This window comes from Schistocerca nitens, chromosome 5, assembly GCF_023898315.1.
Source record: "Schistocerca nitens isolate TAMUIC-IGC-003100 chromosome 5, iqSchNite1.1, whole genome shotgun sequence".
Lineage (NCBI taxonomy): Eukaryota > Metazoa > Arthropoda > Insecta > Orthoptera > Acrididae > Schistocerca > Schistocerca nitens.
Genome location: NC_064618.1, coordinates 557,636,180 through 557,659,492, shown reverse-complemented (window position 1 = coordinate 557,659,492; position 23,313 = coordinate 557,636,180). Strand labels below are relative to the sequence as shown.

Genomic DNA, 23,313 nt, shown 5'->3' with positions numbered 1-23,313 from the left:
AACAAGAAAGTAATGAGAGATGAAACTTTAGTATTGCAAGAAATTATACTCATGATAGAATATACAGCTTACTTTCAGGTATACAACATCCTTCATCCGTGAGTATGCTTCTATTTTGAAAAATCCATTTTGTGCTTTATGTAGCTGTTGTAATGCATTGTTAAGGATAGCTTCCCGTGCACTAGGAGGCTTTGAGGCTGCTGAAGCTATTTTACATTTGGCATGTAGCAGAAGACCCCTGGCTTGGTCATAACAACCTCCGTGAGCAACAACAACTGGTAGCGCTTCATCAATTAATTTAAGTGCCAAAGAAGGCAAAGCCATCTGCAACTAAATATTTTTCTAGTTAAATATTTTCATTATTTTTAACAAGTGCTACAACTAACTACAACTGTTAACAATATGTTACTGTTACAAGATTTAGAAGGTTTTTTTTTTCCATTCTCGCTTCATGAAAGCAGTTTTTGTATGGTTTCCAATCTTCTGTTGCCAATAAAAGCACCACCTTGAGCTGCTCTAATTTTCCTTGAAAGTTGCCTGTGGGTCACAGACCATGCTTCTCCAACATGAGTGGGGAAAACAATAACTACTGCTTGTGAGTCTTTGTCCAGTGCATAAATTAACTTCCACTTCCCTGAGGCTCATTTGTCTAAGATGCCACATCCTTATGTTTTGCACCATGGCACCACAGTGTGAAGCTCCACTTGTGTGTTCACTTGGTGTGAGAAATGGAGTGACTTTGTATCCATGGGGCTGCCTGGTAACAAGTGGTCTCCTTAGTTAATGTACTAACTACTTTTCAGTGTTACCAAGAGTATCAGATACAAGCTGAGTTGTGCCCAGTGGCCAATGTAAACTGATGATGGACCATGAATTTGCAGTATTGTATCCTATCAGTGATGAACCGTTTGAAACAATTGTACAAAATATTAGGTCTATAACTTTGTTTCCGCCGTTTTGCAATAAACGGCAGTAGTGGAAAGTAGTGGTGCAGATCATTTGTCATAAGTGTCATACAGTAAGCATAGGTATTTGAGAACATAACGCCATCAAAATATCAGTCAATTTTTGATTGCATCATAAAGTTATTCTCGGCTGATTACGTCACCTTATGAGCCCAGTTATCGTCATCTGCAGCTGACGCTCATAAGAAGCTGGGTAAGACCTATGATGAGACACCTGTTAGTGACAGAACTTTGTAGGAAATGGTTTCCAGGCTTCAAGAATGGTGATTTTGATTCTGAAGACCGGCATGGTTGTGAAAGAGAGAAAGCTTTCGATGCTACTGCAACAGACGGGAACAATCACAGGAGTTCATTACGAAAGCAATTGATGTGTTTGAGCCGAGCACTGAAAGACTAACAGCCACACTACAGCAATAGATATGAAAAAATGATTTTGCAGCATGACAGTGCAGGACTCCATGACGAAAATCCCGTCAAAGCATACTTGGAAACATCGAAATGGGAAGTTCTATCCCACCTGCTGCATTCTCCAGATATTCCTCCCTTTGACTGCCACCTTTCTCGATCTATGCCACACGCCCTAGCTATCTAGCACTTGCGGTCATATGAACAAGTCTAAAATTGGATGGATTCGTGGCTCCCCTCGAAAGATGCCCAGTTTATACACTGCGGGATTCGTACGCTGCACTAAATCTAGGAGAAAGCAGTGGCCAATGATGATCAATACTTTGAATCGTAAATTTTTTGTAAGTTTTTCGCAATAAAGTCTCGAACTTCGAGAGAAAATGGCGGAATCGTAGTTGTAGACCCAGTAGATATGCCAGTTACAATTTCTTTTAGTAAGGGAATCATGGGGACAAGCACAGAAGAAAACTAACTCACTTCTACTTTTATTTAAAAAGGATGCTACACATTCTGGTTTATAATATGTTCATAAATACATTCTTCTGAAATGGAAGCAGTACCACTTGTGATTTTCAATGGAGAAAGGTAATAAAGTAGTCAAAAGGGACTCTCCTACTTTCCTGGAAGAAAGTGAATGGAACATTATGCTTTGTTTCATTTTGAAATGAGTTGCAAATGAAGAAGTGATAGGAAGTCGCTTCCATTCCTCACAGGCAAAACTATCCAAGGTACCAAATTTAAATAATATTTTTAAACAGAATTCAACTAATTCTGTAGCAAACTGTGGTCATCTGCACTTTGTTGACAGATTAATATGTGTTAGAACAGGTCTTGAAGTTGTCAACACCACTACCATCTTTGTCATCATGAATGTTCAAAACTTGACTCAAAGTTTTAATCTGTCACACCTTTCCACTAATTCTCTAACAGTACAGAGGTTTTTCCTCATATTCCGCTGGAGTAACACACCCAAGGGAATGTAAGACCATCACCTACGGATTGTTTCTAAAAATTAAGCTTCATCTTACAGCAGAATATGTACAGATGTGAATCTTTCATGATACTAAAACTATATGTCAGATAGGAAACAAAACACTGATCTTTGGTATTCATGTGAAATGCTGTACCAACCGAATCAGGCAAGCATGCCTCAATATCGTACACACAGCTTCAAACCACCAGTACATCTCTCTTTCTAAAGATTGCCGTGATACTGTGGTTAAGCCATTTCATGACCAAGCCTTCCACCTAAGGAAGTTACACCAGCAGTATGTGGAAGGAAGCTGCTGTGTTAATAAGAAAAGACAGGAGCTTTGAGCTATATTCATAGCATGTATGGCTGGAAGAGTGTGTTCACTAACAGGAATTTTGAACTTTCTTGTACTTATTATGTAATGACTTACTTCTACTGAAAGTCTACATTCTACTGACAACCAATCTGGCCAATATGTGGCTCAGTTATTTGCAACTGCCTTACATCAAGTGCACTAATAACTAAATTAATGAGCCTCTGTATGTCCATTTTTCAGAGATAATTGCGGGACCTGTTGACAGGTGATGTTTGAGCTGATCGCTGTCTCAAAAATCTACGGATACCAGTTATTGAATGCTGGCCCCTATTGTGACAGGACCAGAGATGGAAATCTTCCTACATGTCAGTCAGGGGACCTGAAGGTGGTGTAATATATTGCCAAAACTGGAAGCTTAATAAAATAACAATTTGGAAATTAGATGGCTAAAAGGTGTTTGACTTGACAATCTGAAATTAATGAGCTTTAATTTAAAACAAACCCAGAAGCTTTAAAATGTGCTAGCCACTTTGTTACCATGAGTTTTGGACTTGTCAAGAATTTAGTAAATTTCTACGCTACTAAAACATAACAAGTAGAATCTGTACAATGACAAACTGTTGCTGCCTTTGGAGATCTTCCAGATTTGAGGCACGAGAATTAAACTGCTTGATACAAGAACAGCTCACATCTTTTTTCAGATTACGATCTAGCAGGCATTCCTTGCCACTGGAATGTTTCTAACGTAACTCAAATGAGACTATGGAAAAGATGCATATGCCACCCCATAAACTATCCACGCTTACTATTATTACTTCACCCATCATTAGGTCGGTTGACAACATAACTTAGTGTTCAGGATGTTTCCTTAATAAAATTCTCTCTAGCTAATAGCCATGTAGCAGAGCTTTCAAGGTAAGTACTCTGGCCACTGCCAAGTGGTCATTAAGTCATGTAGTTGATGGCACTGTACAAACCTTTATGGTCAAAATAATACTGATGGTAGAGGATCCTAAACTGACTATTTTGACATACAGAACCAAAGATGATACAGTCTTGACTGAGCAATATGTGATACATGTTTGGCAACTGCTTACATTTCATAATTAGCAAATACCTGCTGTCTTGATATGTGCAGAAATACACTGAAAAACAACACACAATCATCTATGATGTGCCCACAGAGCAGTTTGTTACTATTTTTGATTCATGACTGTTTGTTGAAGGTGGAACATTATTTGTAGCAGGAACTTGCAGACATGGATTTTATACATAGCATAACAGCATGCCAAATCCAGAAAACTGACAAATGCAAAGAAAAATGTTTTGTAACAGGTTTTATCTCCACTGGAAGAAATTTATCTCAATGGAGAGGAAATTATGAGAAAATAGGCCATTCAAGCCACACAGAGCTGGCCAAGATTCTGCACAAATAATTGTTTGCATAATGTAATTTGTGAAAGTGGTTTGGGTCATGTAAAAAAGTTTCAATAAACACCCGTTTACTTTCATGCAAAATGCCCACTTTGAAGAACATGGTGTGCATGGAGCAGCAATTATAGTTCTGTTATAAAAAATGTGTGCCAGTTATGTGATCAAAGGATTTTTAATCCAAAGTTCAGTTTTACCAACTGAATTTGTTGCAATGCATGCAACAAGACTGATAGTCACCACACAGATTAGTAATTACAAGCTCAGATTGTCACTATACAGGGTGGTCCATTGATAGTGACTGGGCCAAATATCTCACGAAATAAGCATCAAATGAAAAAAACTACAAAGAACGAAACTTGTCTAGCTTGAAGGGGGAAACCAGATGGCGCTATGGTTGGCCCGCTAGATGGCGCTGCCATACGTCAAACGGATATCAACTGCGTTTTTTTAAAATAGGAATATATTTGTGTAGTACGTAAAGAAATATGAATGTTTTAGTTGGACAACATTTTTTGCTTTGTGATAGATGATGCTGTAATACTCACAAACGTATACGTACGTGGTATCACGTAACATTCCGCCAGTGTGGACGGTATTTGCTTCGTGATGTTGTTGTTGCTGTGGTCTTCAGTCCTGAGACTGGTTTGATGCAGCTCTCCATGCTACTCTATCCTGTGCAAGCTTCTTCATCTCCCAGTACCTACTGCAACCTACATCCTTCTGAATCTGCTTAGTGTATTGATCTCTTGGTCTCCCTCTACGATTTTTACCCTCCACGCTGCCCTCCAATGCTAAATTTGTGATCCCTTGATGCCTCAAAACATGTCCTACCAACCAATCCCTTCTTCTAGTCAAGTTGTGCCACAAACTTCTCTTCTCCCCAATCCTGTTCAATACCTCCTCATCAGTTACGTGATCTACCCACCTTATCTTCAGCATTCTTCTGTAGCACCACATTTCAAAAGCTTCTATTCTCTTCTTGTCCAAACTGGTTATTGTCCATGTTTCACTTCCATACATGGCTACACTCCATACAAATACTTTCAGAAACGACTTCCTGACACTTAAATCTATACTCTATGTTAACAAATTTCTCTTCTTCAGAAACGCTTTCCTTGCCATTGCCAGTATACATTTTATATCATCTCTACTTCGACCATCATCAGTTATTTTGCTCCCTAAATAGCAAAACTTCTTTACTACTTTAAGTGTCTCATTTCCTAATCTAATCCCCTCAGCATCACCCGATTTAATTTGACTACATTCCATTATCCTCGTTTTGCTTTTGTTGATGTTCATCTTATATCCTCCTTTCAAGACACTGTCCATTCCGTTCAACTGCTCTTCCAAGTCCTTTGCTGTCTCTGACAGAATTACAATGTCATCGGCGAACCTCAAAGTTTTTATTTCTTCTCCATGAATTTTAATACCTACTCCGAATTTTTCTTTTGTTTCCTTTACTGCTTGCTCAATATACAGATTGAATAACATCGGGGAGAGGCTACAACCCTGTCTCACTCCTTTCCCAACCACTGCTTCCCTTTCATGCCCCTCGACTCTTATAACTGCCATCTGGTTTCTGTACAAATTGTAAATAGCCTTTCGCTCCCTGTATTTTACCCCTGCCACCTTCAGAACTTGAAAGAGAGTATTCCAGTTAACGTTGTCAAAAGCTTTCTCTAAGTCTACAAATGCTAGAAACGTAGGTTTGTCTTTTCTTAATCTTTCTTCTAAGATAAGTCGTAAGGTTAGTATTGCCTCACGTGTTCCAACATTTCTACGGAATCCAAACTGATCTTCCCCGAGGTCCGCTTCTACCAGTTTTTCCATTCGTCTGTAAAGAATTCGCGTTAGTATTTTGCAGCTGTGGCTTATTAAACTGATTGTTCGGTAATTTTCACATCTGTCAACACCTGCTTTCTTTGGGATTGGAATTATTATATTCTTCTTGAAGTCTGTGGGTATTTCGCCTGTCTCATACATCTTGCTCACCAGATGGTAGAGTTTTGTCATGACTGGCTCTCCCAAGGCCATCAGTAGTTCTAATGGAATGTTGTCTACTCCTGGGGCCTTGTTTCAACTCAGGTCTTTCAGTGCTCTGTCAAACTCTTCACGCAGTATCTTATCTCCCATTTCATCTTCATCTACATCCTCTTCCATTTCCATAATATTGTCCTCAAGTACATCGCCCTTGTATAAACCCTCTATATACTCCTTCCACCTTTCTGCCTTCCCTTCTTTGCTTAGAACTGGGTTGCCATCTGAGCTCTTGATATTCAAACAAGTGGTTCTCTTCTCTCCAAAGGTCTCTTTAATTTTCCTGTAGGCAGTATCTATCTTACCCCTAGTGAGACAAGCCTCTACTTCCTTACATTTGTCCTCTAGCCATCCCTGCTTAGCCATTTTGCACTTCCTGTTGATCTCATTTTTGAGACGTTTGTATTCCTTTTTGCCTGCTTCATTTTTATATTTTCTCCTTTCATCAATTAAATTCAATATTTCTTCTGTTACCCAAGGATTTCTATTAGCCCTCGTCTTTTTACCTACTTGATCCTCTGCTGCCTTCACTACTTCATCCCTCAGAGCTACCCATTCTTCTTCTACTGTATTTCTTTCCCCCATTCCTGTCAATTGTTCCCTTATGCTCTCCCTGAAACTCTCTACAACCTCTGGTTCTTTCAGTTTATCCAGGTCCCATCTCCTTAAATTCCCACCTTTTTGCAGTTTCTTCAGTTTCAATCTGCAGTTCATAACCAATATATTGTGGTCAGAATCCACATCTGCCCCTGGAAATGTCTTACAATTTAAAACCTGGTTCCTAAATCTCTGTCTTACCATTATATAATCTATCTGATACCTTTTAGTATCTCCAGGATTCTTCCAGGTATACAACCTTCTTTTATGATTCTTGAACCAAGTGTTAGCTATGATTAAGTTATGCTCTGTGCAAAATTCTACAAGGCGGCTTCCTCTTTCATTTCTTCTCCCCAATCCATATTCACCTACTATGTTTCCTTCTCTCCCTTTTCCTACTGACGAATTCCAGTCACCCATGACTACTAAATTTTCGTCTCCCTTCACTACCTGAATAATTTCTTTTATCTCGTCATACATTTCATCAATTTCTTCATCATCTGCAAAGCTAGTTGGCATATAAACTTGTACTACTGTAGTAGGCATGGGCTTTGTGTCTATCTTGGCCACAATAATGCGTTCACTATGCAGTTTGTAGTAGCTAACCCACACTCCTATTATTTTATTCATTATTAAACCTACTCCTGCATTACCCCTATTTGATTTTGTATTTATAACCCTGTAATCACCTGACCAAAAGTCTTGTTCCTCCTGCCACCGAACTTCACTAATTCCCACTATATCTAACTTCGTGATACATTACCCATATTGAAGTGGACCGTTTACCAATTGCGGAAAAGGTCGATATCGTGTTGATGTATGGCTATTGTGATTAAAATGCCCAACGGGCGTGTGCTATGTATGCTGCTCGGTATCCTGGACGACATCATCCAGGTGACCGGACCATTCGCTGGATAGTTACGTTATTTAAGAAAACAGGAAGTGTTCAGCCACATGTGAAACGTCAACCACGACCTGCAACAAATGATGATGCCCAAGTAGGTGTTTTAGCTGCTGTCGTGGCTAATCCACACATCAGTAGCAGACAAATTGCGTGAGAATCGGGAATCTCAAAAACGTCGGTGTTGAGAATGCTACATCAACATCAGTTGCACCCGTACCATATTTCTACGCACCAGGAATTGCATGGAGACAACTTTGAATGTCGTGCCCAGTTACAGAACTGTACACAAGAGAAATTACAGGATGATGACAGATTTTTTGTACACGTTCTATTTAGCGACGAAGGGCCACTTTCCAACAGCAGTAATGTAAACCGGCATAATATCCACTACTGGGCAACGGAAAATCCACAATGGCTGCGACAAGTGGAACATCAGCGACCTTGGCGGGTTAATGTATGGTGCGGCTTTATGGGAGGAAGGATAACTGGCTCCCATTTTATCGATGGCAATCTAAATGGTGCAACGTATGCTGATTTCCTAACGTTACGTTCAACCGATGTTACCACAAGATGTTTCACTGCATGACAGAATGGCGATGTACTTCCAACATGATAGATGTCCGCACATAGTCTGCGTGCGGTTGAAGCGGTATTGAATAGCAATTTCGTGACAGGTGGATTGGTCGTTGAAGCACCATACCATGGCCCGCACGTTCACTGGATCTGACGTCCCCAGATTTCTTTATGTGGGGAAAGTTGAAGGATATCTGCTATCGTGATCCACCAAGAACGCCTGACATCATGCGTCAGCGCATTGTCAATGCACGTGCGAACATTACGGAAGGCAAGCTACTCGCTGTTGAGAGGAATGTCGTTACACGTATTGCCAAATACATTGAAGTTGACGGACATCATTTTGAGCATTTATTGCATTAATGTGGTATTTACAGGTAATCACGCTGTAACAGCATGTGTTCTCAGAAATGGTAAGTTCACAAAGGTACATGTATCACACTGGAACAACTGAAATAAAATGTTCAAATGTACCTACGTTCTGTATTTTATTTTAAAAAACCTACCTGTTACCAACTGTTCGTCTAAAATTGTGAGCCACATGTTTGTGACTATTACAGCGCCAGCTATCACAAAGTGAAAAGAGTGGTCGAACTAAAACATTAATATTTCTTTATGTACTACACGAATGGATATAAAATGTAGACTGGCAATGGCAAGGAAAGCGTTTCTGAAGAAGAGAAATTTGTTAACATCGAGTATAGATTTAAGTGTCAGGAAGTCATTTCTGAAAGTATTTGTATGGAGTGTAGCCATGTATGGAAGTGAAACATGGACGGTAAATAGTTTGGACAAGAAGAGAATAGAAGCTTTCGAAATGTGGTGCTACAGAAGAATGCTCAAGATTAGATGGGTAGATCACATAACTAATGAGGAGGTACTGAATAGGATTGGGGAGAAGAGGAGTTTGTGGCACAACTTGACCAGAAGAAGGGATCGGTTGGTAGGACATGTTCTGAGGCATCAAGGGATCACCAATTTAGTATTGGAGGGCAGCGTGGAGGGTAAAAATCGTAGGGGGAGACCAAGAGATGAATACACTAAGCAGATTCAGAAGGATGTAGGTTGCAGTAGGTACTGGGAGATGAAGAAGCTTGCACAGGATAGAGTAGCATGGAGAGCTGCATCAAACCAGTCTCAGGACTGAAGACCACAACAACAACTACACGAATATGTAATAAAAAATGGCGGTTCCTATTTTTAAAAAATGCAGTTGATATCAGTTTGGCCTATGGCAGTGCCATCTAGCGGGCCAACCATAGCGCCATCTGGTTTCCCCCTTCAAGTTACACAAGTTTTGTTCTTTGTAGGTTTTTTGTTTCACGCTTATTGCGTGAGATATTTGGCCTGGTCACGATCAATGGACCACCCTGTATATTTGTTTATGCCAGTACAGACAGATACTAACTAGTCATCTGGGGCATGGTGTCTACAGAAATAACTACAAACAGGTCTTATAAAATGAACCTTTCATCCCAGACTAGTTTATGTTGTAATTAAACTCTCTGACAAAGTAAAATAATATGACATACTGGTGCGCAATTTGTCAGAACACCTTCACCATTGAAGGTTCCATATACATCTCAGTGGAATAGAATATCTTAACCAAGGATATTGTTTAGAGTTTCTCTGCCACAATCTAGGGATTTTATGTCACCTTAGACAAGTCACGATCTCACCAGAACCACTACAGATGAATGCTGATCTGCAATAGTTGGCAATGATACCGCTTTGAGTAGAATCTGTTGTTATACAGGCAAATGTAGCTTACATGAATCACATTGTTTACAAACTGTTCACTCACAGTTGACATCAATGACGTAACTGAAACTCAATACAGGAAGTGAGAAGTAGTGTCTTATCTGAAATCTCTATCTCAATTTGAATGCAGATAATCTTTGGCGCTGGATAAACAATGTAAAAATTAAGTGCTGCTTCCTAAAAGCATTATAATTCTAATGTTCTTTACGGTTTGCTGATGACATTGTAACTCTTTCAGAGAAGGTAAAGGACTTGAAAGGTCAGTTAAATGAAATGGATATCCTCTTAAAAAGAGGTTATAAGATGAACACCAACAAATGTAAAATTAGGCTAATGGAGTGTGGTTCAATTAAATTGATGGAATTAAGATTATGAAATTAGACACCAAAATTTGTAATATAGTTTTGAGCAGTGAGGCACACAAATAAGTATGCATGGAATAACAAAATCACTTTAATCAAAACACTGATCGTTAAGTTCCATACAGAGTCCATGTAAACTGCTAAGCCGAGTCCAAACAAGTAAATAGTGTCCTGAGATTGGAGTCAAGTGAGCAGACGAATGAGCTGTATCAGAATGAGGAAGAGAGCCCTCTGCTTCAGGATTATAATAGGTAGGTTGCTAGTCCGATTTGCTAGGTGGTGGTGTTCGTGGACAGTGCGTACTGACCTTGCTGTGATACTGCTATCACTGCTTGATCGTGTCGATGCCTGGAAGCTTGACCCATGCCACCAGGCACCAGTGCAGGTGAGTTTAATTTTAACAAAATATGCCAGCGGCCTATGTCTTGTTGTGTTCGCAGCTAGTGTGGTTTCCGTGCAGTAGATGTGACAACAAGGGGATATCACAATTTTGCTCTCTTACAATTAGTAAGAAAATAGCTGCGATTGGCAAAGTAAACAGGACATAAAATGCAGACTGTCAGTAACAAGAAAAGCATTTCTGATAAAGAGGAATTTGTTAACAATGAAAATAAACTTCTAGTGGTACAAAGTCCGTCCTCAGATTATGTGCAAGACATGTAGCAATACGCTAAAATGAAATGTGGATGATAAGCAGTACAAGCAAATCGAGAACAGAAGCTTTTTAAACTTGCTGTTACAGCAGCAGCCCGAAGAGCAAAGGGGTAGATCAGATAACAGATGAATAGGTGCTGAATTGAACTGGAAGAAAAGATCTTCATGGCACAACTTCACAAAAAAATGGCCAGGTTGATAGACACAGCTTGAGGCATCAAGTAATGTTTAATTTGCTAATGGAACGAAATTTTCAGGATAAAAATTATAGAGGGACTCTAAGGCTTGACTGTCCGCCCCTCGTGGTCTCGCGGTAGCGTTCTCGCTTCCCAAGCACGGGGTCCCGGGTTCGATTCCCAGCGGGGTCAGGGATTTTTCCTGCCTTGAGATGACTGGGTGTTGCTGTGTCGTCTTCATCATCATCATTCATCCCCATTACGGTCGGAGGAAGGCAACGGCAAACCACCTCCATTACGACCTTGCCTAGTAAGGCGGTGTGGGTCTCCTGCATCGTTCCCCTACGCTCTGTAAAGAAGCATGGGACTTCATTTCATTTTCATTCAAGGCTTGACTACATTAAGCATAGATAAAATGGAGAGCTGCACAAAACCAAACTGCGACAGAAGGCAACAGCAGCAGCAACAGCATTTATAACTAATAATATACGTTAATTTTAAATACATAGCAATTAACGTAACTGTAACTCAAAGCACAAAAACAAATTCCTTGTAGATTTATAGCAATAATGGAAAGTCCTGTATGGAAAGATACTTAAAATAAGAGAAAAAGCAAACACTTAATTGTAGAGGATTGGTGCGTCATGCACAGAAACATGTAATAGGAAATAGTTAACACTAGCTTTTGAACTCGTTCTTTTTCCATTGAGAGAACACACACACACCTGGAGTAGCAGGAAGTTTCACCCTTATAACATACTTTTCCTTCTAGATTTTGTCTGTTCATCTAATGTTCCGACCAGATTTTGTATGTATGATAACAACAGAACGATACAAAAAATTCAGAAAATCATTGGCTTTGTGTCGTGATTCAAAATAGAAGGCATATGACTAAAAAGTTACTAAATAGGTCGTATGGCAGTTCCTTTTGTAGTGTGCTGAAACCTTTGACCCACCATACACAATTTTATTATACCGGAAAAGCTGATGTGCAAACAAGCTGTTTATCTTTTTGAGTTAGTGTGGAATGTCTATATGCTTGAACATCGGTTTCTTCAACTTGAATGAGAATATTCAATTTTATAATAAAATCTGAAAATGTGAAATGTTATGTTTCATTAATCTAGACATCATTATCCTCATCCAACCAATGCAAAGTATCCTGTTTTCCAACAGGACCTTGTTGGTTTTGTATTCTGATGCTAAGATCTTAAACTGCAGGTCCACACAAAACAAGAAGTTTGGAATCTTTACAGCTTCAGAATGGTGTTCAAAGTTTATTTTATTAGCCCTTTGAATTAATAACTCCTATTCATGGCATGACAAGTAACTATGTTAAAGGTAAACAAGGCTGCTATCATGTATGCAATTGTTATTCTTTGATGATGTCGGCATACTTAGTTAGTGTTAAATACTGCAATTTACAGTTGCAAAAGAAACAGCAGCTTTCTATACAGTTGCAAGTTTATTGCAGTCTTTATAGGCACTACCAGCAATAGCAGGGTAGAAATATTAATACAGATTACAGCAACTTTTAACAGTTGCGTGCTGTGGCGGCAACTAACACTCCATTAAAACTTAATGGCACACTCACACACTGCAATTTTGTGTTTAGTGCAGATCAGAAATAATTACAAATCAATACCAGTTGTTAATTTATTTCTATACTTTAAACAATGGAAAGTCTAGGTTAGAATATCAACAATCATGGATGGGGTAGATCGCTATTCATGGTAAAGATGACATGTTAAGCCGCAGATAGGTACAACGAAGAGACTGTGACGCATTATGTTTTCTGCCAAAGCCTTCATCAGAAAAGGAACACACACATGCAGTCACGCAAGTAAGCATACCTCACACACACGAGTACTATCTCAGGCCAGCCTGCCTGAGCAGCCTGAGAGAACAGCCACGTGTGTGTGAGGTGTGACTGTGTGTGTACTTTTCTTTTCTGATGAGGGCTTTGGCCGAAAGATTGTGTAACAGTCTTTTTTGTTGTACTTGTCTACAACTAAATGTGTTCTCTTTACAAGGAGTAGAATCAATCCTTTCCATAATTGTTAATAGCTCTAAACTTCATAATTTTAGACAGTAATAACTCAGACCTTATAGGAATAGTTAGTTAATCCCCTCCACAGGAAGTGTTTAATGGCCATAAACCCCAATGTATGGGAACAACATGGAAAAAAAAAAGGAGGTGGTGGAGGAGGAAGACATAATGTGGAAATCCTATTACTTGGTGTGCTATAAATTTTTGTTATTTATTACGCATGTTTCAAATGAGACTAAATGGTGGCTTCTGAAAACAAAGTCGGCTGTAGTCTTAATGAAATTTCTTTTAAAACACTATCACAAGCTGTACAGGATGAGTCAAAAGTCGCAGTACACCCTGTTATGTCAAAAATCCTGCAGGAATTGGGAAACCTGAATATTCTAGTAAGGAATGGGTGATGTGGTCTATCTTTTACGGTATGTACTGAACATGAGCACCATCTTTAATCTAAGTGTTTTAATGGAAAGGGGGTCATGTGATATATCAAATGACATCAGCATTTTCTGACAAGTCTTCCTGCAAACATATCCGAAGTAGCAGTTATGGTTCAAAAGTTACTGCACATTTTGGTTGGAATTACAGGCTAGACTGTTTTCCATAAAGGATGTCCCTCTCAGTCAAACCAAATTTGAAGGTGCTCAATCCAATCATCATGCACTCGCAGAGGGTTTTTCGCAGAAATGCTGGCATGCGCTTCTTCATTGCTTTGCTTGAGATATCGTCTGTTTCTTATTTTCCCTGCACATACAAGCTGCTTTATACAACCCCACAGATAAAACTCAATTGGTGTGAAATCAGGTGATCTGGGTGGCCATTCCACAGAACCACATCTGCCAACCCAATGACCAGGAAATTGACCATCTAACCACTGACAAACAACTGTTCCATGTGGTGGAGCCTCATCCTGTTGGCAATAAGATGGAAAGCTGCCATCTTTATTCAGAAGTAAGGGCAATGCCACTCCTTGCAGCATTTCCAGGTAGCGTTGAGAATTTAGGTTGTTGTCAATGAAAATGGGTCATTCTCTGCTAGGTGCTGGAGTAGCTGAATCTTGAATGGATTCCACTCATAAGAATGAAAGATTTGTATGATCAGTGACTGGCTGATTCCACATTCTGCTGACAAACATTGTGTGTTGAAGTGCGGGGCTCTACATGAAGGGTGCCAAAACAATTGTTGAGATTGTCTCATCAGTAGCAGTTTTTGGAAAGCCACTTGCTGCCTAGTTGGCTAGAGTCCCAGTTTCTTGGAATTCGGATATTAAGCACCTGGCAGTGTTGTGTGAAATTGGAGGTCTTTCTGGGTGCAGGTTGTTAAAATCTGCCGCTATTAAATGAAAACTCTGTTCTCCAGACATCAAAATGACGTCAGTTCTCTCCTCCTTGGCCAAAGCCATCTGCAGTTACCTGCAACAAAAAAAGTGTTGCAACTTTTGAACCACAACTGCTACTTCAAATCTGTTTACAAGGACTGAATCCGTCAGAAAACGCAGATGTTATTTGATTACATGGCCTCCTTTCCATTTAAAAAAATGATTTAGGTAGGGAGGTTGGGGGGGGGGGGGGGAGGGTGAGAGAGTTGGGTCATGAGAACAAAGGAGGAGGGAGACTGCTTTGAGAAAAGAGATAATGGTGTATTAATGGACTGGAGTCTGAAGCCATGGAGTTGGGGGATTGGAAGTGGGTGCGAGACAGGGGTGGTTAGAAGATATTGAGGACAGGACAGCAGGATCACAATGGGGATGTGGGGGAGAGTACCACTGGCTGATGATCAGACCCATAATATGAAAGGCTGTTGCAGAAGTCACAGCAGAACTGGTACACAGTTACAGCTCTTTGGGGAACAACTTGATCACATCCACTGCTAGGGCTATGTGTAATATGAAATGAACATTCTTTCCACAACACTTCCCACCTCTCCACAAGTGTTAATCTGCAGCCTACCCAATCGATGAAATATCCTGGATCAGCCCTATGCTACACTTACTCCAAATCCCTTGCCACATGGGTCACATCTCAGTGGAAGACCCAAGTGCAAGTTCATTCCTATGCATCCACATAGCTCATTTTATTCCATATCCATCACAGGAATTATATGTACTATCAGAGCAAGTCACATGTGCGAAAGCTGTCATGTCATGTCTCACTGGTGCTCTTAATTTCTACAGAGCTGTGGGAAAGCAACCAATTTTACCGCACAGAAACGGTGGTCAGTGAGCAGGAGAGAGGTACTTCCCTTACTCACCTACCCTGCCTCGAGGTCATGCAGAGGCACTGTATGTACTCATAGCAGAGAAAAAATTACACCGCTGTGTAAGACAGAAATTAAATATTGGTAGAATTTTATAATATGTTCATAGAATAGTGTAGGATGATGCAGATGTATGAAATACTAAGTTTGAGCCAAATCCAATATGTAGTTTATACACAAATAAAAATATATTCACATCCACCAAGGGAGAGAGATACAAAGCTGCATTTTTATGTAAAAATAAGATGTACAAAGTTTGGTGAAATTATCTTCTGTACTTTTAAAGAAATGGAAAATCGAATTTAAAAATACAAACAAAAAACGGAAAACTTAGCAGCTTAACCTGTTAGATAAAAATAAGTCTGAGTATAGAAAATATAGTACATTATGCAATATAATAATTAATGAGGATGTACAAAATTACAGTGCTGGTTATTGATTTTTCAAAGATACAGCAATACTACAAAGGAAAGTTAATAGATAAAAGCCCACTAAGCTTCCACTGGAAAAATCATAACAGTCATCCACCCATATTATAAAAATCTATGGATACAGTCAGGTGATTGGGAGGAGGGTGGGAAAGGAAAGAAGTAAAACTATTGGTTGCGTTGATGGAATAGAGGGCGGTGTAGTGCTAGAATTGGAACAGGAAAGGGGCTAGATGGGTAATGACAATGACTAATGAAGGTTGAGGCAAGGAGGGTCATAGGAACACAGGAAATATTGCAGGGAGAGTTGCCATCTGCGCAGTTCAGAAAAGCTGGTGTTGGAGGGAAGGATGCAGATGGCACGGGCTGTGAAGCAGCCATTGAAATGAAGAACATCGTGTTGGGCGGCATGCTCAGCAACAGTGTGGTCCAGCTGTTTCTTGGCCACAGTTTGTCGGTGGCCATTCTTGCAGACAGACAGCTTTTTGGTTGTCATGCCCACATAGACTGCAGCACAGAGGATGCAGCTTAGCTTGTAATCATATGACTGGTTTCACAGGTAGCCCTGCCTTTTATGGGACAGGTGTTTGTGACCGTACTGGAGTATGTGGTGGCAGGAGGATGTATGGGACAGGTCTGGCATCTAGGTCTATTGCAGGGATATGAGCTATGAGGTAAGGGGTTGGGAGCAGGGGTTGTTTAGGGATGGACAATGATACTGTGTAGGTGTGGTGGGTGGCAGAATACCACTGTGGGAGGAGTGAGGAGGATAGTGGGTAGGACATTTCTCATTTTAGGGCAAGACGAAACGTAGTTGAAACCATGGTGGAGAATGTGATTCAGCTGGTCCAATCCTGGGTGGTACTGAGCCACAAGGAGAATGCTCCTCTGTGGCCGGATGGTGGGACTTTGGGTGGGGGTGGGTAACTGGAAAGATAAGGCACAAGAGATTTGTTTTTGTACAAGGCTGGGAAGATAACTATGGTTTGTGAAGGCCTCAGTGAGACCTTCGGTACATTTCAAGAGGGCTGCTCGTCACTACAGTTGTGATGGCCACGGGTGGCTAGGCTGTATGGAAGGGACTTCTTGGTATGGAATGGGTGGCAGCTATCAAAGTGGAGGTATTGTTGGTGATTGGTAGATTTGATATGGACAGAGGTACTGATGTAGCCATCCTTGAGGTGAAGGTCAACATCGAGGAAGGTGGTTTGTCGGATTGACTAGGACTACATGAAGCGAATGGGAGAGGTGGTGTTGAGGTTCTGGAGGAATGTGGATAGGACATCCTCAACCTTGATCCAGATCATGAAGATGTCCTCAACGAATCTGAACCAAGTGAGAGGTTTGGCATTCTGGGTGTTTAGGAAAGATTTCTCTAATATTCCTCGTAATATTGTTACACACTATCCTGGATTTTCCATTGTTTAATTTACAAGCTCTTATGGCATATTCACATATTGAATCTACATCTATATTTAATGAAGTCAACAAATGAAGTAACAGACCTGCCACCCCACACTGTTCTTTATGTGAGTATGAACACAAATTGCCATCCACCTGAATGAAAGACCTCTGCCACAATCAAAGATGACGCAGTGGCAGGACACACTGCTGAACACAACATGCTGAACTTTAATGACTGCTTCACAACCCCTGCCACCCCAATCCCACCTCCCCCATCCCCCCTTTCAAATTGCAATCTTACTTCCTTACTACCTCTCAGCCATCAGTCTCCTTCCCCTCAAATCTTTACCCCCCCTCATTGCAATGTAGTACTGAGATAATATAGGTGTGTGTGTGGTTGAGGGAGGGAGGGAGGGAGGGAGGGAGGGAGAGAGAGAAAGAGAGAGAGGAAGCACGTGCGGGCTTTAAAGAAGTATACTGCCTGAAAACTCAACATTTTCAATTTTTTTAAGTATCTGCTGGCTACCCATTCAATGCCTCAACTATAAGTTACTCCTTCCCTTACCTGAAGATTAATTACTCCGTTTTTGACTAACATTCTTCATGCACAAAGGATGTACTGCTGCTTGTTTTTAGCATGAAATATTTGTCTGGGATCTGATGAAACATTAAATACTATTCCACATTCAATAGCTTATAAAGCAGTAATTGAAATGACAACAGAAAATTTACCCATGTGCCTCTATTTATGGTAAAATAATGCTGTCAAAGGTACTCCTCTACATCATCAAATATCTGGGGCAGCCACATAGAAATGGTGGGCACTGAAGTATGTCTCAGTCAACAAGCACACATACAATATTCACCATCTTCAAAATTTTTTGATTGGCACCAATGGAGGAACACACTGAAAATCAAGAGAATTTAGAATTCAATACTTGTGTTGAAGTCTATGCAATTCATAATTTGACATTTACATTTCCAGTAACTGAAAACATCTTTCATGATCATCGTTTGCAATGGATAGATTGAGGTACACAACTGTGTATGTATTGGATACCACTAGCCAAAAACTTTTAAGGAAAGAAATGGAGCTATTGCCGCCCCCTCCCCTCTTCTTAAAACCTTTTTAGGGAAAACAAAAATATTTTCATTTCAGTCTCTTTTGCATGTGACGGCACAATGAATGCACATTTTATTGACATATTTTGTACTATTTTTCAACAAGTTTTTATTGGGTCATTTTTTATCCGTTTCTTCAGAACAAGTTTTGCAGTTGATTTGAACTTACTTTCTGATAAGCCTGAAACTCGAGACTTTCAACATAGCACCAAAAGCTTTCCTTCTCATCCTGTACAGTGGTTCTGGGTGACTTTCCCGAAATCTACCCCTTTTCCTGGGCCTCTCCAATCCTTTTCCTTCACCCCTCTTCCTTCCCCTTCAGCCCTTCTGCCGAAGAAGGAGCTACTGGCTCCGAAAGCTGCTGCCACTAGGTGAGTATGTTTTTTAAAAATCTATCCAGTTAAATAATTTGTCAATAACTGATTGTTTTCAGAGGTTACTCTGTGTACTGCTGCTATTTCCCTCTTTTCCTGTTCCAGTCATGAAAGTTTCATGGTAATAAGGATTGCTAGTAAGACACCCTGTGAGCTACAATCTCTCTCATTTTTACTTTCATGGTCTTTTTGGAAAATACAAGTAGGAGGAAACAGTATATTGGTTCACTCATGTGAAAAACTGAAATAACTCTGAAATGTACCACATATGCTGCAGTAATCTCATAAAAATGTTTGAAATCGAATGAAAAATTTCACACACACAAGACTAAAATGCAGAAAAATATTCAATTAATTAAAAATCCTTTTTAATACAATATGTTTTTGAAATGGACTAAAAAGTGTAGAATAATTTGTCCTAGCCCCACTGTGTACTAACCCCATACAAATAGCTATTAAAAATTCACAAACACAGAGTTCTGTACCGACAAGACCTTAAAACTTAAAAAGAAAAGTGTGGAATGTATGCAACAGATAATAATAGTAAGGAGTATAGAGAGTAGCTGCTGTTAAGAAAAATCAAACAACAGTTCATGTCATTTGCAGTGCACTAAAATTCTTAGTGACTTAGGTGACCTATTCATGGAGCAGTTACCTATTGCACACACCCTGCGTTTTTTATTTGATATTTAACAAGTAGTGTCACAGCTATTAAAAATTCACAGCCACAAATTTTTAGGTCTATCTGCATGGTGTTAGTAATTTGTATGGGGCTAGGAGAAATTATTTTATACATTTTGGTTTGTTTCAAAATCATCTTACTTTAAAAATATTTTTTATTTAAATAATGTTGATGTTCAGTGTGCATGTAACTAGTGTTTGTAGATCAAGACTAAACTAATTGTGGATTATTGATACATCTGAACGTGGCAGTTAACATGCTGAAACCAGTAATGTGAATGGAAGCATAGCCTTCTGTAGCGTCTGTCACAGTCAATAAAATTCTTCTGGATCTGTGACCATACTGTTAAATGTGCAAAACTTCAATTTTTTACACACTGAAAATACTGTCACAGACCCATAAAAAATTTTTTTTACAGTATTGTGAATGTTTATAGTAATTAGTGGTGATCTCCATATAATAAAAATTATCTGAGCATAAGTAAGTTGCTTAAGTCCATATTTTTCGCCCAAAGTCTGTACATTAACAACAAATAAGTACTCTCAGTAAGTTGACACCTGATTTCTGATACAAGGAACAGAAACCTAACCAAATTCTTTTGTAAAATAATAATTATAGAAGATTATTCCTGAATTGCCAGATGCAAATACTCTTAATATTAGCACATAACAGGCCAAATTAGAAATAATTAGCACAGATGATTGCAGGGCTGCTAGCACATATATAATTTTCTTTTACTTCTGACTGGTTCAGAAGAGTTCAGGTCCAGATACAGTTAAATTACTGTTCAGACAGAGCATAAGACTACTCTGGTGGTATCACAACACGTGAGACAATGTAGGTTTCAAGGTAGAAATGAGCACCATAGCAAGGAAACAAATGAGCTCACTCACTTTCAAACTTGGTGAATATTCCCTGGGCAAAACTGCCCATTATTTCAGTGACAAAACCGCAGGTTGTTAGACTTGCAAACTCAATATTGTGCTTTAGTTGTGGTGACAATCAGATAAGAATGAATGTGTGGCTTGAAATAACACTTCACATTCAACATGATAACTAGAAAAAATAATATACTCTCTAACATGAAAACATATGCAATCAAGTCTTGTTTGCTAGGTAACCAAATAAATGAATAAACAAGGAAAGCCATGGCTGTCACTCGTTATCACTACACAGCTTCCTTTGGGAAAGCGGAGCAATGTCCTCAATTGATGCCTGAGTGCCACCCATGAACTGCAGCAGGAAGTGTACCTGTCATCCACAATGCAATTGACACTGAGTCAGAGTCGGTGAAGGTTCTGGTGGAGGCTGCTTGGTGACAGGTAGAGGTTTCTTCTGGTTGGGAGATGTGGGTGTGAACATCCTCGTATGGCAAATGCTGGTGGCTTTACTCTGTCAATGGGAACAGTGTTCATCTTGCTGTTTACAAGGATTTCGAGTGTTTTTTCACCTCCGTTAATGAAGTGAAGGGTACCAGGTGTCAGCGGCAGTTTGTTCGCAACATTACATGTGTACAGTAAAATAACTCTCAATGTCTGAAGGATTGTGGAGTACAAAAGCATGATGCTTGTCGTGGCCAGATCTGCATAATCCTTTCTCTGAGGTGGGTGGTGAATTCTGGTGTATTAGTGCTGTCCATCAAAAATGCACGTGGATGGGTGAGCTCACTGGGAAGCTGTAGGACTTCCTCATGTAATAGCTCTGCTGGTGAGACATCCAGCTACAGTTTGCACACATTGTGTAGCACGAGCAAAACCAATGGTAAGGCAGATGCCCATTTTGATTCATGGCACAATAGCGCGGCTTTAAGCGACAGGTGCCAGCACCTAGCATTCCATTACTGTCAGGGTGGTAACTTCTTCTGTGGCGGATAGTGCTGTGAAATTAGTCAGTTGGGCAAATAGAGTGGTTTTGAACTGCTGTCTTCTGTCGTTATGTGGAGTTGGCTCCCAAAATGAGAGATCCAGCGCAACACAAGTGCAGTGGCTAATGTCTCATTAGAAATGTTATCCACTGGTATGGCTTCTGCCCAACATGTAAAAAGGTCTGTTACTGTCAGTAGGTAATGTTGTCCAACTGAAGGAGGCTGTGGACTTATTACATCAAAATGAACATATGCAAATCATGCTGCTGTTCTGGAAAATTTCCTATCGGCACAGGAACATGGCAAGATTCCCTGCTGCACTGGAACTGTATGCATATGGGAGCCAGGTTCAACAATCCTTTTGTATTCCAGGCCACACAAAATTGCTAGCTACTAGTTTAATTGTTGCCCTCACGCTGGGGTGGCATAAGTTATGTAATCTTTCAAAGACTTGCTTGCACAGCACCAAAGGAATGAATGAGTGAGTTTTCCCATACAAAATCTTGCAGTACAACTTCTCATTTGAGGCTGGACCATCAACAAGCTTAAGTTGAAGACCAGATGTAGTATCTTTTAAAAAATCCTGGAATTCCCGGTCAGAATCTTGTGCTTGAGCTATCTGCCTTAAGTCCCCTGTCTTCATGATACTGCTCACCCAGGACAGGCAGTCTGCCACTACAGTGGCAATTCCTGATATATATATGTGCTCTGAATTCTAGCTGACTGTTTTGTCTCGGGGAACATTCATTATCATTTTGCTGAAAGGCACACGTTAGGTGTTGATAGTTTGTATAAATAATGAAATCTCTCACTTCCAATTGTTTAATGGATTCGTAAACTGCCAATTGCCAATAGCACTCCATTGTTGCTGAGCCGCAGAGTGTTTTAGTGAAAAGAATGCAGGAGCCTGCCAGGTCTTGTCTACATAATGTTGCCATTCAATACTGACTGCTGTTTGGATAGTGCTGCTACGAGCAAGGGAGGTGTTTCTGAAGTTGGAGGAGCAAGAAAAGATGCATCTGCTATAATTTTCTTATCTGCTTCGAAAACACTCACGTTTTGCCTTTAATCTTAGGACCAGCTAATGGAGCAGTAAGACGCTCTGAATTCTGCCACATGATGCGGTCAATGTCAATAAAAGTTAAGAACTCCATGGAATCTTCAGTTTTTTAGCAGTTTCCAGCCATGGAATGCTGAAAACAGCTTTGATTTCCTCTGGTAATGGCAGATCTGGCTGATGAAACGAGATAGCCTAAAAAGGTAATCTCTGCCCGGCCAAAAACATACTTTGAGGTGTTCAGCACTGTTCCATATATGTCAAAGCGCTTAAGTACCTCAATCAGGTCCTGTTTGTGTTCATCTGAGGATTGCTGAAAAAATGATTATATCGTCAAGACATGTGAAGCAACACTGCAAGCCTTGCAAAACTGAATCTATAAATCTCAGCCATGTTTGAGCAACATTTCTCAATCCGAATGCTATAAACGGGCATTTTGAAAAGTCCAAACAGCGTTACAACAGCCATTTTCCAAATATATCTTTCAGTTACAGCAATCTGTGCATATGTTTTTGTGCAATCTAGTTTGCTAAATACATTTTTCCCACATTATACACAATTATAATATCTCAACAGAGAACCAGTGTGGTGATCCTGTATTGTCGTAATATTCAGGGTATAGTAATCACCACATGACCATGCTGAATTGTTCACTGTTGATCTAAATGTGGCGGACAATCAAGATCCACTAGACGGGTGAACGGTGCATTCCTTCAACCTTGTATCAAATTATTCTTTGGCAATGGCATATCAGTCAGGGGTAAGAAGCCTGGGCCTGCATGAAATCAGTAGGCCTGCAGCAATGTTGATATAATGTACAGTGTTGTGACACACCTTATGTGGGACCCCAGGAGGCTTCGTGATGCCAGGAAACTGTTCTATATGATACCAAGAAACTGTTATAGAGGTTCGTTGTACCCAC

The 23,313-nt window shown here is 40.0% G+C and overlaps 1 protein-coding gene across 1 annotated transcript in view; it reads right to left on the bottom strand.

The window, feature by feature from the left end:
• The window catches only part of LOC126259677 (anaphase-promoting complex subunit 5), a 150,916-nt gene that overhangs the window by 2,153 nt on the left and 125,450 nt on the right, over positions 1–23,313 (bottom strand). The window contains exon 12 of the mRNA XM_049956630.1: positions 73–330. Coding sequence (XP_049812587.1) covers positions 73–330 — 258 coding nt within the window. The remainder of the gene's footprint in view (positions 1–72; positions 331–23,313) is intronic.